This window comes from Pipistrellus hanaki (assembly GCF_964339955.1).
Source record: "Pipistrellus hanaki genome assembly, chromosome: 14".
Lineage (NCBI taxonomy): Eukaryota > Metazoa > Chordata > Mammalia > Chiroptera > Vespertilionidae > Pipistrellus > Pipistrellus hanaki.
The window spans coordinates 33,394,703-33,414,562 of NC_140516.1; the positions used below are offsets into that span (position 1 = coordinate 33,394,703).

Sequence of the window (19,860 nt, forward strand, 5' to 3'; positions counted from 1 at the left end):
CCGATACATTTTTTTAGATTTGATTTTTATTTTATTATTATTATTTTTAACATTTTTGCTGAAACCGGTTTGGCTCAGTGGATAGAGCGTCGGCTTGGGGACTGAAAGGTCCCTGGTTCGATTCCGGTCAAGGGCATGTACATTGGTTGCGGGCACATCCCCAGTAGGAGGTGTGAAGAGGCAGCTGGCCGATGATTCTCTCTCATCGATGTTTCTAACTCTCTATCCCTCTCTCTTCCTCTCTGTAAAAAATCAATAAAAAATATATTAAAAATATTTTTAACATTTTTATTGATTTCAGAGAGGAAAGGAGAGGGAGAGAGATATAGAAACCTCAGTGGTGAGAATCACTGGTCAGCTGCTTCCTACAACCTGGGCATATGCCCTGACCAGAATCAAACCGTGACCTCTTGATTCATAGCTCAGAGTTCATGCCAGCCAAGCTCAATCAATATTTTTAAGGTCCCAATCAAAGTTGTTCCTTTACAATGTTATCCCTTTACAATGAACAAAATATTCTCCATCTCATGGCTTGGTTTTGTTTAGTTTTGGTTATTGGTAATAAAGTTTATTCAGGCTCTAGTATCTCCATGGTCTGGGTTCATATACCAGCTCTGCCTGTGGCTTATTATGGGCAAGTGACTTACCCTATTTGTGGCTCATCTGTGAAGTGAGGAGGTTAAACTAAATAATCTCCAATATTCTTCTAATTACACTAAAGTATTCTAAATAGGTTTATAGTTAAAAGGATGTCTGACTTAGCTTGTACAGTAGGATTACATTTGATAGGAGTTGTATTTATTGGTCCATATATTATCATTAAAAAGAAGTTGTACTGTTAAGGTAAAGGCAATGTGGAAAGTTTAAATTTGACAGCTTATAAAGAAATCCCATAAATTATTTAGTAATAATCTCTTGGTTGTGTGTGCATATTCTTTTCCTAATTTAAGTATTTTTTAATTAAAACTATTAGGAAAGATGTGAACTCTCTCAAATGACTTGAGTTATTTTCAGTGTAAATTATGCGTGAGAAAAGAGTAAGATTGAAGATATGTGCAAAAATCAGTCTTTTGATAATTTGATTAGAACATTTTGGCTGAAATAAGGACATATTTATATTCTGTCTTTAATGTCATTAAAATAAATTCTTAATGTCTTTAAGGTGCAGGTATTTATTGTTAATTCAAATATGCAGTCAATTTAATTTTTACATTCTTAGGTGATTAAGATGCCTTTTTCTAAAATTTTGAAAACAGCATTAATTTTTTCTTTCTACAGCAATCTTTCCCAAAGAAATTCCCCATGTCTCAGTCAGTGCCTCATATTTACATTCAAGTTAAAGAATTTATTTATGCCAGCCTTAAATTTTCAGAGTCACTGCACCGGAGGTAAGTTTACTAGTAAGAAATGTATCCTTATCATAGCTACTTATGTGAAACATTAACACTTGATTTCCAGGCCATGACTCTTTAGTGGATTATTATTTCATTGACACATGGGATTAAGTTGTTATAAATCTGATATGTCAGTGAAAATTTCTGACATAAAAGGAACGAACATACATTTCTAATGTGAATACTCTCTAGAGGAGAGATTGGTGATGCTGGCTTTCATAATGTCTCCCTCTCTGAAATCTATTCTTTTGAATTTGTATACTGAATAGCAGGAAATACCCTTCAATGTTAAATGCTTTTGAATTTTAAGTCAGAAAAAGCCATAAATGCAGTTCAGATATGATTTACTTATTTTTGAAGTTGAAACAGTGAGAATAATAATAGTTTTAAAATTATAATATGTTGTTCCTGTGTATCTTATTGTAATTATTATTGCTTTGGATTTAAACAATGTTTAAATACATGGAAAAAAGAAACGTGTATTCTGCCAGGGTGAGAAGGTTTCTGTTCTTAGGTTTTACACTGCTTTTTCCTGTAGTAGGGATTCTTTAAAGGATTTCTTTCTTTCTTTCTTTCTTTCTTTCTTTCTTTCTTTCTTTCTTTCTTTCTTTCTTTCTTTCTTTCTTTTTTAATATTTTTTATTTCAGAGAGGAAGGGAGAGGGAGAGAGAGATTGAAACATCAGTGATGAGAGAGAATCACTGATCAGCTGCCTCCTGCAGTGCCTCCTACTGGGCATCGAGACCGCAACTCAGGCATGTGCCCTTGACCAAACACTAACTTGGAATCATTTAGTCTGCTTGCCTATGTTTAAACATATTTTGGAGTTAGATTTTTAGAACTAGAAGGTACTTAAGAGCTTTTATAGTACAAATGTACTATATATGTTCTATATATGAATAAAAGCAGGCCAGAGAATGAAGTGACTTAATGAATAGACATACAATGAATAGTTGTAGAGGAAACATCTGTAACTAATATGATCTTTAAGAAATTTGCCGTTTTCATAAGAGGTTAAACTGTAAAATATTTTAGGATTTTTACTACATATTAAGATTTTATTATTGTGAAGTATTCTATAAATAAAGATGAGTACAATTTCTAGGCTCAAAGGACAAGGGGTTAAGGGAAAAAATGGTCAATTAGGATAAAAACCTCATGGGGGAAATGCTGGTTATTGTCAGGTAAATCTTGCTAGCACAAATAGTACAATAGATACTGACAGGTTTTCTTTCTCTGCTTTTACTTACAAAAGAAAAAACATGCATTGACTAAGCATTCAAGGAAGTTCAGGGAAATTAAAGGAAAGACATCATCTATCATGATAGATTAACAATTTCTCCCTTTCATTTACAAATATTTTAATCTGAGAAGAATGTTATAGAGGATTTCTTTAAGTATAATTTGAGTGTGAGGAATTTGCAGCCGCCTTGTTTTTATCAGGGTGAATACATTGCTTGTTTAGGGACACTATTGACATATTAGAATTTTCTGAGAGTCTGATGCCAAATCACCATGAAGCACTTCTGGTGGCACATTCATTTTGATCTTAGATATAAAGAATTAGAGGAAAATACTCAGATCTGCCAGAATTTGGGTTGGCAGAAATTAAAAAGAGTGCTTGCATTAGAATGGAGAACATTATAGTAGTAGTGAGAAGTACCTATGCTTTATCGAATCTTGCTCTATTTGCATATTAAAAATAAAATAATATGTTTAAAAATAAACATAAACTAGTGTAAATATTTGTGCTTTATAGATTTGTAAGAGTAATATTTTAATAAAATAAGTAAAGTAGTGCTAAAATGTTAGTCTATGTTTAAGGCAGTGGTTCTCAAATGGGGTAACTTTGCTCCCTAGTAGGTGTCTAGCAATGTGTAGAGGCATTTTGGGTTAGTGAGTAAAGGCCAGGGATGCTGCTAAATATTCTGCAATGCACAGGACAGCCCACAACAAATAATTATCTGGCCTAAAATGTCAATAGTGCTGAACTGTATGTACCCTGTCAGAAAGCTTAATAATACCAAATTTTGTTTTTAGCTCAACAGAAATAGATGATATGCTTAGAAAATCTACAAATCTGCTGCTGACCAGAACTTTGAATAGCTGTTTACTGAACCTTATTAGGAAACCTCATATAGGTTTGACAGAGGTAAGTTTATATCTAAACGTTTCACTGCATGGCATCCTGTAAAACTAGCTTTCTATTTTAAATTTATTAACAAAGTGGATTTGTTTAAAACTAAAAACGTCAATATAATTTATGCAATGTGAAGAAGATGAATTTTTACACAGGGAATAGAAACAGTAGTCTCTCCATACTCACCGTTTCAGTTACTTCTGATCAACTGCAGTTCAAAAACATTAAATGGATAATTCCCAAAATAATTCCATAAACAAGTCCTAAGTTTTGCACATTGTTTTGAGTAGAGATGCTGGCAATTCAGATGTGCCAAAAAAAAAAAAAAGCCGTAAAGTGCTTCCTTTAAAAGAAAAGGAGAGAGTACTTAAATTAATGAGGAAAGAAAAACAATTGTATGCTGAGGTTGCTAAGCTCTAGGGTAAGAACCAATCTTCTGTCTGTGAAATTGTGAAGAAAGAGAAAGAAATATGTGCTAGTTTTGCTGTTGTACCTTAAACTGCAACAGTTGAGGCCACAATGCTTGATAAGTTAAGACGGACAAGGCATTAAATTTGTGGATGGGAAGCATGAACAGAAAACACATTCCAATTTACAGCAATGTTTGTGCCAGAAAATATTGAATCTTTTAGAATAAAAAGACTTCAGCAAGGGATCCCCTGAAATCAGTGACCACATTCACATAACTTTTATTACAGTATATTCTTACAATTTTTCTATTTTTATTTTATTATTCCTCACCTGAGGATATTTTTCCATTGATTTTTAGAGAGTGGAAGGGAGAGAGAAAAACATTTATGTGACAGAGACACATTGATTGCTTGCCTCTACACAATCAGGGCCAGGGATGAGCCTACAAGGTGGTACATGACCTTGACCGCATTCGGACCCAGGACCCTTCAGTCCGCAGGCTGATGCTCTTTCCACTGAGCCAAATCGGCTAGGGCATAATTGTTCTATTTTATTATTACTGGTATTAATATCTTATTGTGCCTAATTTATAAATTAAACTTTATCACAGGTATAAATATTTTGTAGGAAAAAACTAGTATATATAGGGTTCAGTACTATTTATAGTTTTAGGAATCCACTAACGTATTGGAACATATGCCCTGCAAATAAGGAGTGGCTACAGTAGTTGAAGATGTTGGAATGTACTAGTATATGCAGGCACTATTGCCAGACCTTACATGAAAAATGAAAATATTTTTCTACATGGTAAATGCATAAAGTTTGAAAAAGTACTTTGAAACATTATTTTGGATTAATTCACAGTTGGACTTTTATTTTTTTATTATTATTATTTTAAATATATTTTATTGAATTTTTACAGAGAGGAAGAGAGAAGGATAGAAAGCTAGAAACATCGATGAAAGAGAATCATCAATCAGCTGCCTCTTGCACACCCCCTACTGGGGATGCGCCTGCAACCAATGTGCATACTCTTGACCGGAATCAAACCCGGGACCTTTCAGTCCGCAGGCTGACACTCTTTCCACTGAGCCAAACTGGTTTTGGCTAGACTTTTATTTTTAATGATAGTATTCATAAGCAGTATTTGTAGTAGACTTGAACTCACATAATCAGTTGTATCCTGTAATGCTATAATTATGCATAAATGGTATGGTTACTGGAAGCAATAATCCTGGTTTAAAAAATCAAATGGCTTTGTGTACATGTAACATAATTTTACCGGATGTATTTTGTGTTTTCTAGCTAGTGCAAATCATCATAAACACAACACACCTGGAACAAGCTTGCAAATACCTTGAGGACTTTATAACTAACATCACAAATATTTCTCAAGAAACTGTTCATACGACAAGACTTTATGGACTTTCTACTTTTAAGGTATGTGAAAATCTGACCAGAGTTTTTTTTTTTTTTTTTTTTTTTTTAATATATTTTTATTGATTTTTTACAGAGAGGAGGAGAGAGGGATAGAGAGCTAGAAACGTCGATGAGAGAGAAACATCGACCAGCTGCCTCTTGCACACTCCCTACCGGGGATGTGCCCGCAACCAAGGTACATGCCCTTGACCGGAATCGAACCTGGGACCTTTCAGTCCACAGACCAACGCTCTACCACTGAGCCAAACCGGTTTCGGCTGACCAGAGTTTTTATTGCAATCACTGTAAGCAGACTTTTATTTTATTTTATTTTATTTTTTTATATATATATTTTATTGATTTTTTTACAGAGAGGAAGGGAGAGAGATAGAGAGCTAGAAACATCGATGAGAGAGAACCATCGACCAGTTGCCTCTTGCACACCCCCTACCGGGGATATGCCCGCAACCAAGGTACATGCCCTTGACCGGAATTGAACCTGGGACCTTTCAGTCCGCAGACCGACGCTCTATCCACTGAGCCAAACCGGTTTCTGCTGTTAAGCAGACTTTTAAACATTAAAGACAATTTTTATTATATACATGATTTTATTATATTCCTAACACTTGAACATTAGCGGTAATCATTGTCAGCAGTAAGCAGATAGATGTCAGTTCCCTTTTGGCATTTTAAACATCTAAATAATAAAGAGCTAATATGCAATTGGTCGTGATGCCCTCACTTGTAATGATTGATCAGCAGGAGGCTGCCTGCGCAGCAGGAGCGGTTGGGCGGGGACTTGCAGTGTCCCTGCCCCCAGCGCCAGGCCCGGGGATGTGAGGCTTGCAGAGGCCTACCTCTTTGGGGCAATGGATCGCAGGGCTCCTGCACTGTGACAGGGCACAGGCCAGGCTGGGGGACTCCCCCTCCCCCCCGCCCATAAGTGGCAAATTTAGTGCACTAGGCCACTAGTCTTATTAATATGGAGAAAAGTATATTGATTTTGTTTATGTTTTGAAGACTTTTAGTAGTGCTATAGTAGTCTCACTGTATTTCCATTAATGTCTCACAGTCCAATAAATAATTTGTTAGTGTAATGTGTATATGTATTCGTTTAGAAATTTAAAATGTAAGATGAATTAGTTAGGTCTAAGATTTGTTTTACATCCTTAATTGGCTCTGATGTGAAGAAAAAGAAGTATATTACATATTATTGAAATCCTGCTTTTATATGAATGAAAAGATTTCTGTTTGTGTAATACCATGGGATATACTGAAAGATAAATTAATGGTTGTTTTAAACAGAATGGAAGATTAAATACTTTCATAAATTGGTTTTATAAACTGTTTTAGGTTGTATTGGTTTGGGGTCATATAGATAAGACACTGGAGTAGTCTTGAAATATAAATCTCTTTGCACTGAGTGTTGTACTAAACTAATATAAACCACTTACTGATCCCTTATCTGTAAAACGTGCTTGCTAGTGTAACCTCATAGCCCTTTCTAAGTTTTCTATTGAAAATAACTCTTATCTTTCTATTCTTACTATATTATAAATTACCCAATTTATCTCCTAAAATTATGGTATAATCACTTATACTTTGAAAATTCAGTCTACTTGTATTTAGAAATAACTAATTAACAGTAACCAGACTTTGAAAGTTCAGAAATGATGCTTGGTTCCTCAGATTATCTGCATGGCCCCCAAATCCTATCCTCCTTTGGTGATTCTTGGGCTCATGTAGTCATCCTGATCCAGAAAGCACAAATGCAGATAATACCCGAGTGAGCACTTTTGTAGAATTAGTTATTAAAACTGAAACAGAAGCTAGATAAAACAGACATTCATTTATCTAGATAGGATAAGTACAGCGATTAAGGGCATTTATTCTGGACTTAGACAGCTATATAACTTGGGCACATTTTTTAATTTTAATGATTCCTAGTTTTGTTATCTATAAAATTAGAGTAGCAATATATAGGGTGTCTCAAAAATGTATATATACTTTAACAGCTGATAACTCAATTTTGAAAATGAAATGTATTTTGATAAACACTGCCTTTATAACTATTGAAAGTATGTGTATACATTTTTTTGGATATCCTATGTTATTGACCTTATCCAATTGTTATGAGGATTAAAGGGGATACTTAGCACAGTTCCACTTGTTGTATATCATCTATGCTCTGAGCATACTATTAGGTAATGAGAATGTAAAAATGTATCCCTGCCCTTTAAGAAGCTCATAGGAGAAGCCTAAAGGTCTAATATGCTAAGTGTCTGGCTGACCAGTCGGCTGTCCAACCAATCAAAATTTAATACGCTAATGATATATGCTAAGGCCACTCAAGCGCTTGCTTTGATGTGCACTGACCACCAGAGGGCAGGCGCTCCAATCAGTAGGTGAACTGGCTGCTGAGGTCTGGCTGATCGGGATTGAGCGAGATGGGCTGGATGCTCCTTGGAGCCCTCCCGTGGTCCCTTCCCAGCTGGTCAACCACCTATATCCCTCTCTGCCCCGATTGTGCACTGTGGGGTCCTTTGGCTTGGCCTGTGCCCTCTCACAATCCAAGACCCCTTGGGGGATGTTGGAGAGCTGGTTTCGGCTCGATTGCTGAGGGATCCCACTGGTGCATGAATTCGTGCATCGGGCCTCTAGTAAACTATAAAAAGATACTTGACGATATGATGTGATAAGTATCATAAATAGGAGAACACTCCACAAGGTTTTGAACACTTATTTATCCAAGGACAAATTGATTCTTTGCTTTTATATCAAGTTTTATACAATCTTTCTTTTTCTTTATTGATCGCCATCCTTATGTCCATGTGTTACTCATAGGCTGTCAAGAAGGAAATCACTAAGGACTAGAGTTATAAGCATATTTAACTGTTAACATTAAATTTAATAAGCTTACTCTGTACTCTGATTAAAACATGTATTGTCTTGACATCTGGTGCATCTAGGATTCTTCAAGCAATTTCCTTATCAGTTATGACTCAAAGAACCAAAGATACTGCAACATGATATCTTAGACTGAGGGATCTTGGAACAACACTTCTCAGAATCTTTCTATTGGGAGGGAATGTTTAGACATGTTATTGTTGGTCCATCATCCCAGTGTTCTTTTAAGTTGTAGATATTTGGTTGAAACCACAATTGCCATAGAATATTTCTTGGTTTTCTTGGAAACCCAGAAATCAAATAGAGCCTTTATAAATAGTAGAGCATCCTAGTTATTTTTGTTGTTTGTTTTATTTTCACATAGAACTCAGGAAACCTTTCTGTTCTGTGAGAACAAGAACTGTTTCAAGCTCAGCATTTGAAGGGAAAGTATTCTTCAGTTCTCCCTTTGGTCTAATTCAAGAGGAATTTGTCTTAACCTATGATATGAGGAAGCAATTCAACATCAAGAGTTGTTAAATCAATATTAAAGTGAATTGCAGAGGGAGATGGGGGAATTTTCATTTATAGTGAATAGTTAGTCTCTTGCCTCTTTCACAGAGAAGATTAAAGTGATTGCAGACATTAGCATGGATTGCTTAGTTAACCTCTTAGCAAAATGCTTTTCAGTCTAGGGGCTCTACCAAACATTCTTATTTAGTTGCTTAATGATTATGGGAATAAGCACTTACAGGATCCTTTTACCTGTGCTTCCTTTTTGCTTCCCCTCCAAAAAGCACAGGTGCACACACAAAGTCCTTGATTTATATCATATTTATCTTATGAAATAAATAGATTATCTTGTAAATTTGCCTTTTCATGTTGCTAAACCTATGAGTGATACAAAAGAGGTAAAGTAAGTAGTTTCTGCCCTCAAGCAGTACCGGAGCTTTTTAAAATTAACCTGGACCCACACTGAGAGCTATTCGGGACTAATATAAGACTTCTAACTGAAGTTAGATTTGCATCAGAATAGAGGGGGGGAAACAGAAATACCATTCCTTTTTTAATCTGTGTAGTAGAGAAATGTACCCTTCTTTTTCTTTGGCATCAGAGCTCCTTTCCAACCTGCCACTCTGAAGAGTCCTTTCCCTTTGAGTACTGGCAGTGATTACCACTGTGGGAGTAAGAAGGCATATGCTTCCGATTTTTTTTTTCTCTAATTTGTCCTTTTCACACCTATTGATTACTATTAACAAAGCTTTTTTTAGGCTATGACTAAAGTGACAGTGGTAAATTGTCTTTAAGGACTTGAAATTCTCTTCCTATGAAGGTAGAGACTTAGTACATGTACTTTAAAAAATGTTTCTCATTGACCTGTAATATATACATATGAACATGTATAATTTATAAAAGCACAGATTCAATGCATTCTCATCAGAATCTCAGCAGGTTATTTTGTGGATATCAACAAAGTAATTCTAAAGTTCATATGGAGAGGCAAAAGCCCCAGAATAGCCAACACAGTATTGAAGAAGAAGAACCAAGTTGGAAGACTGATACACCTGACTTTAGGATTTATTATATAGACAGAGTGGTACTGGCCAAAAAAAAAACAGACACATAGATCAATGGGATTGGCTAGAGAGCCCAGAAATAATCCCAAATAAATATATTTAACTGATCTTTGACAAAGCAACAAAGGCAGTACAATGGACCAAAGATAGTCTTTTCAACAAGTGGTGCTGGAGCAACTGGGTATTCACATGCAAAGAAATGAATCTAGATACAGACCTTACACCATTCACAAAAATTAAGTCAAAGTGGATCTAAAACTAGATGTAAAATGCAAAATTATAAAATTCCAAGAAATTAACATTAGAGAATATCTGGATGACGTTGAGTAGCAGTGACTTTTTAGCTACCACACCAAAGGCATGATCTGTGAGGGACATAATTATCAGTTGGATTTTGTTAAAATTACAACTTGTTCTGCAAAAAGACATCATCAGAGAATAAGAGAACAAACTACAGGCTGGGGGAAAATATTTACAAGAGAATTATTTGTTGCCCTAACTGGCTCAGTGGATAGAGTGTTGGCCTGTGGACTGAAGGCTTCCAAGTTTGGTTCTGGTCAAGGGCACATGCCTGAAATCAATAAAAATATGTTTAAAACACACACACACACACACACACACACAAGAGAGTACTGCCAGCCAACAAGCAGTACTTTGAATAAATGACTAAAATATTAGACTAGTAAATGGTCTAATCCTATATAATAAAAGCTTAATATGCTAAGTGTCTGGTTGACCAAAGTATAATATGCTAATGATATGCTAAGGATGCTCAACCATTCACTATGATGTGCACTGACCACCGGGTGGCAGACAATTGACCACTTGCTATGACATACACTGACCACTAGGAGACAGATGCTCCGACTGGTAGGTTAGCTTGCTACTGGGGTCTGGTGGATCAGGACTGAGCAAGATGAGCCGGACATGCCCTGGAGCCCTCCCGTGGTCCTTCCCTGGCTGGCCAACCTCCCGCATTGCTTTGCACTGTTTGGGTCTTTCAGCCTGGCCTGCACCTTCTTGCATTCCAGGACCCTCAGGGGATATTGGAGAGCTGGTTTCAGCCCGATCCCACTGGCCAGTCTGAGGAACCACACTGGTGCATGAATTCATGTACTGGGCCTCTAGTATCTGAATAAATGACTAAATTATTAGACCAAAGAAAAGTATAAAACAAAATTTAGAATTTAAGAAAACTTATTATCTGCTTCTATAAATATTTCTTGTTTGTTGTTATTTTGTCCTCTGTCAGGATGCCCGGCATGCAGCAGAAGGAGAAATATATACCAAACTTAATCAAAAAATTGATGAATTTGTTCAGCTTGCTGATTATGACTGGACAATGTCTGAGCCAGATGGAAGAGCTAGTGGCTATTTAATGGATCTTATTAATTTTTTGAGAAGCATCTTTCAAGTGTTTACTCATTTGCCTGTAAGTATAAAATTCTTTCAAAAATTTATAATTTTGCTTACTGAAATATATTTTAGAATTCAATTTTAGTTTGATGTTTACTTGTTTAAATCAACTTCCCAGATAGAATATATTTTTTCTTCCATTATTATATATTAATTCATGAAGAATACTAACTTATACAGTTGTTTAAAGTTTTAATTTGTTTTGCTTTTTAATCAAAATATCTATAACTCTCTTCCCAGCAAAACCAAAATAAAACTGTGAAATTGACAGTGTAGACTGAAATATAAATAAACTCTAATAGAAGAAATTTTCATAAAATTCAATGTAATCAATGGCTTTTCCAATTAGAAAAGGCCAAGAAATTATTGGATATTTTTAGGCCAGAGATTAAAACTAAAATAGGAGCATTGTTTTATCCTGAAATATAGTCATAGTTTATGTAAATCTTGAACAATTCATTGATGAAACATTAACCCCCCCAAAAAAACATAGAACGGGGACATTTGATTGTGAATAAGCTGAAACATTGGGTTCTTCAGATGAGGAATACAAAGACCAGAGATTATTGTGGAATGTCATGCTCTCTTTAGGTATATTCAAAAGCAATAGAACTGTTAAAATGTGAATGGAGTAGTTTTTTTACAAATAAAAGAATAATAGTAAAATAATAAAAAAATAGAAAAAAATTATATTGATCTTTTAATCTCATGATAAGATATAGCAGAATGCAAAAATAAAGTATTGAATTTTAAACCTACCTAACTGCCTCCAACTGTTTCCCTTTTTTAAAATGGGGGTTGGGGGAGTTATTCTCCTAATCTTTTACTCTTTCCCTATTAGGAATTGCTCCAAGGCCAATTAGATTAAGAAGGGTGTTTCTAAAAAATATTTTAAAAGGATATCTTTTTAAATATATATATTAGAGACCCGGTGCACGAATTTGTGCACCAGTGAGGTCTCTCAGCCTGGCCTGCAGGATCAGGCTGCTACCGGCTCTTTGACATCCCTGCAGGACTCCCCAAGAGACCCCACCAGTGCACGATTGTGGTTGGGGAGGGATGCGGAAGGTTGGCCAGCCGAGGAGGGACCACAGGAGGGCTCCAGGGCAGGTCCAGCCCATCTCGCTCTGTTATCTGACTGCTCCAGAGGCCTTTGTCTCTAATATGTACCAGTTGCTCTCTGGATATTTTAAATCATGTATAGCTGTTACCCTGGAACTTGCCTTCTCGACTGTCTGGGTTGAGAACTGTTTCCTGGATTCTTTGTGTTTTTATTATCTCACTGTTTGGTTTTATTGAACTGCCTCAATAACTTCCTCCAAAGAGGGAAGTTCACTATTTAAGTCCTTGCATATCCTAAAATACCTTCTTACACCCTCATGTTTGATTAATATTTTAGCTGGTTAGTATGTTGCAGAGAGCAGATGTTAACTCACATGTGTCTCCTGATGTCTTGTCTAGTTTAAAGATATTGTAAGTATGAATCAAAGCTCAATGCACATTTATCTTTGATTTTATATTCTGCATAAGATTTCACAAATGTCACTTTATTTCTAATAGTTTGACTTAACTCAGGTATGAATAAATAAGTACGTGGACAGGGAAAAAATAGTTTTGCTGGTTATATAATTCTAGGTTAAAGAGCTTTTACTCTGGTAAATTCCTTTGTATTCCTCTATTGTCTTTTGGCCTCCACATTTTAGGATCTGTTTTTGAATCCTTAGCATTCTGAAGTGTCATAGGAACATGTGGGAGATAGCTTTTATTTCATTTACTTAGCTCTTCACTCAGTGGCCCCTTTCTTTAAAAAATTTTGTATCCTTTATATACAGTACAGAGAATCCCCTTCTATTATTTTTAATATAATTTGTTTCTTCCATTTTTCTGTTCTCTCATTAGTTAGATGTTAAAGTTCCCAGATTGGTCCTCTGACTTTTATCCTTCCCTTCATTTATTATTTATATTTTTTCTTCTTTGTTTTGGAAGATTTTTTCAATTTTATTTTTCAGTTCTTCTGTAGACTATATTATTAATTATACTTTGAATTTCTAAGGAATTACTTTTGTGTTTAAGGATTTTTTTTTCCATAGGATACTGTTTCTTTTTAAAAAAAGATATATTATCTTTCAGATATCCTTGAGTATTAGAGGTTTCTTAAAGACATTTTCTGTTTCTTTTATTATTTCTGTTATGCTCAAATAGGTTTTGAAAATTTTATTTTGCTGATTTTCTTTTATTTATTATTATTATTTTTTAAAATACATTTTATTGATTTTTTACAGAGAGGAAGGGAGAAGGATAGAGAGTAGAAATATCAATGAGAGAGAAATATTGACCAGCTGCCTCCTGAATACCTCCTACTGGGGATGTGCCCACAACCAAGGTACATGCCCTTGATCAGAATCAAACCTGAGACCTTTTAATCCACTGAGCCAAACCAGTTTGGGTTTTTTTTTTTTTTTTTTTTTTTTTTTTTTTGTGTGTGTTTTTTTTTTAGTACTGCTTATTCTCTTTTAATAAGGAAGTCCTTGAAAGCTTATATGGGTTTACTCTGCTTCTGTGTAAATACCCTATTTTTAAAAATATACAGATTTTTATTGATTTTAGAGAGGAAGGCAGTGGGAGACGGAGGGAGAGATAGAAACATCAATGATGAGAGAGAATCATTAATCGGCTGCCTCCTGCATGCTCCTCCCTGGGAATCGAGCCCACAACCCAGGCATGTGCCCTGATCAGGAATCGAACCGTTACTTCCTGGTTCATAGATTGACATTCAACCATTGAGCCATACCAGCTGGGCAATACACTCTCTATATATTTTTTAAATAGACTTTCCCTTGAATAGCAATCTAACTGGGAATTTTTAATATAAATTTTGGGGGCATTTTGCCTAGAGTGAGCAGTGTGTAGCTAACTACAGAATTGTAGTCTCCTCTCTTTGGGACCTACTTCATGGATGTGCTACTGTGCAGTTTAGGAAGGTCCTGCAGGTGACTGGGAACTTCATTCTTATTGTCTTGAAATTCTTAATAATTCTTAAGCAAAAAACCCCACATTTTTACTTTGCACTGAATTCCACAAATTATGCCACTTTCCCTGCCTCTCTTTCCATTATTACCGCACCACCATGCCAGGGAGGTGTAAATGGAAACAATTAAAATGGTATCTTTTGAGCCTATAAACTAAACATACATATAGTATCCATGTACATACATATATACATATGCACACTTACAAATATCCTTTAACTTTACTCTTTAACAGCTATAGATTAAATAGACTATATCTTTAGTGCAAGCTTTATAAGCAAAATATCATCTTGAACAGGAAGTTTGAGTACTAAAAAGCAAACAAAAATGTACCATCTGGCAGTTTTAAGCCAGATGGTGACAAAAGAATTCATGTTTAGAAAGTTACTTGAGTTTTTGCAGAGAGGAACAGTACAGTTTTAGGAAAACAAATGATATCTTCCCTTTAACCTGTGTTTCACAATAGACTCTGCATCCAGTCCAAGTTATTTTCTGCCTCCCCCTGCATACCCATTTCACAGAGCATGTTAATCATATGTGTGCCTCTCACCAAATGAAGCCCTCCTGGGCTCTGGAGTCATCTTAAAAATTTGAAATCCTTGAATGACAAAGGCCTACTACTCTGTGCTATCTATATATATAAAAGCCTAAGTGACCATTGCGACAGGTTGACTGGTCTCTATGACGCTCACTGACCTCCAGGGGGCAGACACTCAATGCAGGAGCTGCCCCTTGATGGTCAGTGCACTACACAGCCAATCTCCCACGGCCAGCCAACCTCCTGTGTGGTTCCTTCCCCCGGGACTGGATGAACCAGCCAAATTGGTTCCCATCACTGGCCAGGCCAAGGGACCCCACCCGTGCACAAATTTGTGCACTGGGCCTCTAGTATTTATATATATATATTGCTGAGTTTATAATATATCAACTACAAATCTACATGTATTAAGATAGAGTCATTTGGCTTGGGTGAAATTTGTCCATTTTACTAACAATATGGAAACCACTTATATTAACTAACCTGGGAACTTCTTTGCAAATTTTAAGTCATGCTTAGATTGCAAAACAGTACATTTTAATGATGATATAACCTTGATACTCAGAGCTGGATTCTTAGGTAAAGAAATGAAGATGACTGTGCTATATCACAGAGCTGCTGCTTTAATAATAATTCCTGGAATGCTTCAGTTTTTCAACCTGAATTCTGTGGCTTGGCCATCTACTCAGTCACCACACGGGAAATTACATCTCCTCTCTAACGTCCCTTGCTTTTTGTATATTTGTGAGTGAGAGAAATTATGATGCCCTTATGATTAGAAATTGTTAGGAGAAGAAAAGCTTAATAAGAGAGAATTCATAATTGTGGGGATTGTGGTTAGCCAATTCTTTTGGGGCTATAGCTATTTAGATAGGAACAGAATTGAGAGCATGAGAGGAAAATAGAAGTGCAAAAATATTTTGGAGAATTTTGGGGGTGTTAGAGTGAGTATATTTTGATAAGCCTATGAGTATTTTTTGGCATAATTTCAAAAATCTGTCTTCAAGATGGTGTTAAGGTTATTATTAAAACTCACTAAAGAAATTCATCTTGATATTTAAACCTTATAACTCATCCATTCTCTATTATTGGGAATCTGAGACATTTCACTGTTATTCATTTCAGTGTTATACAGAGTGATCAGCCAGAAAATAGATTAAAACCTATCTTGCTATATAGTGGAATTTTTGTGCATTTTAAAAATCATCATGGGGGAATTTTCATGTTTTGTACTAATGTTATAGGTATGTTTTTCCCCTGATTTAATGACATTCTTTCCATTAGGGCAAAATATAGATTAATACAGTAAAATTTTAGATTAGAATAATAATAATAGATTTTTAAAATTAATGTCTACTTTTTAAATGGGCATCTTTTTTCATATTTCATTTGAGAATTTGTTTCTAATTTTAGTGTTTACTCCACATTTGATGGAACTCCTCACTCTTTTAGGCTATGTGTTTTCAAAGAACATAAATTGTGGCTCTTTAGGAGACTGATTCATTAAAATACTTTCCTTCCTCTTTTGCCTTCCCTCTGAAAGATTATTTCACAATCTCATAACTAAATTTATATAGCAAACTGAGAGGCAGTGAGTTTGAATACTGTAGTATTTTATTGCTTTAAGTTAAATACCTTTAGACAGCTATACAAAATCAGAATTAATAAATTCACTTACCATTGTTAGATTTAATTTTCAAATTGATCACAATTTAATTTCGTTTTCCCACTATTTTCTGGCAAGAATTACATAACCTTTTAAAACAGAACCTGCTATCAATTTAAAGAATAATAAATACAGCAGAATATTTCCAAGTCTATATATTCCTTTTTACTTAAGTAAAAAAGTAGTTTATTGTGCAAAGTTGACCTTTTATAGGGATATAAAGGAAAATGGGCTCTCTTGGGACCCTTAAGGAAAGTAGAACAATACAGAATGGTTTGTGATTTCAAGAGCATGTTTTTATCTTAAATGTACTTGAGAGAATGAAAGCAGTATTGAAAAATGCTTTTAAATAATTACTGTTGAAATCAAACCTTTTTTATTAGATCTTTGAAATAAGAGAATGGTGAGACAGAAATGAAAGCTTCAATGAAAATTTAAGTGTGTCAAATTAGTTTTTAATCATTCTACATTTCTCCTATTATATTGGAGTAGATCTATCAAAACATTACTTTGAAACTAAAACAGTTGTGTCATAATTAATAAAATGTGTTGTATTTTTGTTATCATGTCATTTTATGATATTTCAAAGGAAACAGTATCTTTAGCCCAATCTATAATAGTAAATTATTTTGGAAATTTGGCTTGACATACAAGCAGATGTGTTTTCTTGATTCCTTTTAAACTGAAGGTTGGTGGTTTGTGGTTTATTGTTCCTGTGATTGGCATTAAAAGCCTTATTTCACAGCTTGCAGCAAGGGACTATTGGGTAGAGTGGCTGTGTTCCACAAACTAAATTCAAAAAGTGTCAATCAAGGTCTTACATAGGTTACTTAGAGAATGAGTTTTCTTACTGATTTCACCAAATGTCGCCTCATGCTGTCTTTGATTGGCACAGCCTGGCAGGGAGGATGGATGAATCTGTCACCGACTGGTTAATTGTGTTGCTGGTCTCAGTCTGACATCAGGTCTTTGACTCTTAAGTGGCTCAATACAAAACAAATTAGCAGATTGTAGTCATATTTCTCATTCTATATGCTTTGACTTCGTTGAATGCAGTCCATAAATCATATTGACTGACACACAAGTAAATGATGAAAGCTGCTTTTGAGACATGGATCTAGAAAGCAGCACTGTGAAGGTGCCATGGAAGGATGCATATGGTTGACCCTCTGGGAATTTCCTAGGAGCCAAATGTCTCTTTACCACAATTGTTCTGAAAAGAAAAGCTTTTGGGTAATGCAAAAAGGCTCTAATATGTCAGCAGATTCTCTTTTACAAGTTCCTTTGAAATATAAGAAGTTTGTCCAAGGGTGTTCTCTCTTTGCAAGTTGTTTTTCAGCAAGATGTTAGAGCTGGGTAAAAAAGTAGTTACCTTTAAAAGTTGGCAGGTGTTTTTACTTATTTATTGAACTTTGTGTTGTTAAAGGGAAAGAAAATGTTAGTAATAGTTGCAATTAATTTTTCAGACGAGGGCAGCAGAAATTTCTAGGTACTTGAAATTTGTTAAATGTGCTATATTTTCTCAGTCACTTCACTTAACTGTTTTGGCTTTATTTGTTATAATGTTAAAAACCAAAAACAGAGCATCTCTACTTTTAAAGGTAATTGTAAGGCTATTTAGATTATTTTTGTCCTAGAATGATATGTTAGTAAGAACCATCAACAATAATAGCAATAATAGTGTTCAGAAAGGGGTGTTTTGATTATATCAAAGTATGCTAAGGGCTAACAGGCATCAGAAATGAATTATCAAATATATTTTTTTGTGTGCAAAATATTTGGAAAATTGAAAATTTCTTATCTGCATCTAAAAATAAATATTAGGTGAAATGTAAGAATTTTGTTTACTTTTTATAGTTAGGAAGTAGCCATTTTAAAAAACAATACATAATCTGTTAAAAAATTAAGAATCTGAGCCCTTGATGTTAACTTCCATTTGAGCTATGTAAAGGATGAATTTATTTCATTTGAGAACAATAAGTCTCTACTTAATATGCATAATTAAAGAAATTTAATATAGAATTTTATTAATGCATATGTGATTTAAACCAAGGCTAAATTCATGTGTGGGCATGTGTGTGTTTGTGTTTTCATTACCTCTTTCCACTAGATTTATAGAGTAGCCTGTATATCTGTACTTTTACTATCATTTTTGGCTCCAGTACTATTGCTTTATAGTCATTGGTAGTATCTGAACTCATATTAAATTTTAAAGATCACCTTAAAATAATACCACTTACATTGTGCAGTGTGTTTGCTTATGAGATGAATATAATAGTAATTTTGTTTTGGCAATTTATTAATCTGCTTTTGTAGTTAGTATATTATAATAGCGACATAAGTAGGACATGGAGCTGATTTAATAGAGAAGTACATTAAACTAAAATGCACTAGTTGTTCCATTATGTCAAAATGACATTTCCATTAAGTATTCTTGAGCCTATTACATTGTAATTAAATTACATGGCATTGATTTCACCTTTTCTACTCCTCCCCACCCCCCATTCATATTGATATTATTCTGCTTTGGGAATGGAGCTGCACGTCTCCCAGACTAATTCTTCTTGGTTTGAGGGATCTGGAAGCATGCTGGGTTTTGCATTGTTTGTTACATTCCTTTTTGACAGTTCATCAGTATCTGTCAGATATATTGTTTGTGTCGGCTTTAATCCCTAAAGTTTTTGATTGAGAAATTGACATTCCATTTCAGATATGCAGTTTTTCACTGTGCATAATGTCCAAATGCTAAATACTCATCCATAAAAGTTCTTGTTTCTCATCCGACTTTAAATGTGTAACTTGAACAAATGTAGGTCTAGTAAATATCACAAAGATATACTTACGTTATTTCTTTTCTAACACATCAACTCTATGTAAATATTTTTGTACAGATATCTTGTAGCATATATGTTTGGGAGATATTTTGTAGCTAAAGAGTTTTTGTGATAAGTAGGAAGAATAATTATTAAATATCACCGAGTAAATATTAGTTAATGCAAATGAAGCAAAACTTGGTACATCTTCTAGAAGTCATTATTTCCAACCATATTTATAGTCTTTGAATCTTATTTTGGGGATTGGTCCACCACCAAATCACATAAATGTAGGTTGAAGATAGTCATTTTAGGAGCAGTATTACACTAGAAAACTTTGAGTCTTTACATTATTTTAAGCTTCTAGTAGAAATATAAAGCCTGTTCAAAGAAACAATTTATACTAAAAGTGACATTGTATTGTGATTCAGCTATGTAATCTAAAGGCTAAACATTTAAAATTATCATTTTGAGAAAATAGGACCTTAATTGAAGCTATCAATGAAAGTTCATGTAGTGTTTTAGCAACTTATTTTAGTAGAAACTTTCCTAATGCTTTGTATATTTAATGA

General features: G+C 34.6%; 1 protein-coding gene across 2 annotated transcripts in view; it reads left to right on the top strand.

Annotated features, from left to right (window-relative positions):
• The window catches only part of EXOC6 (exocyst complex component 6), a 112,935-nt gene that overhangs the window by 59,072 nt on the left and 34,003 nt on the right, over positions 1-19,860 (top strand). For both annotated transcript variants that reach the window (XM_084904317.1, XM_084904316.1), the window contains exons 15-18: positions 1,279-1,388; positions 3,434-3,545; positions 5,250-5,384; positions 11,079-11,258. In XM_084904317.1, the coding sequence (XP_084760443.1) occupies positions 1,279-1,388; positions 3,434-3,545; positions 5,250-5,384; positions 11,079-11,258 (537 nt within the window). The remainder of the gene's footprint in view (positions 1-1,278; positions 1,389-3,433; positions 3,546-5,249; positions 5,385-11,078; positions 11,259-19,860) is intronic.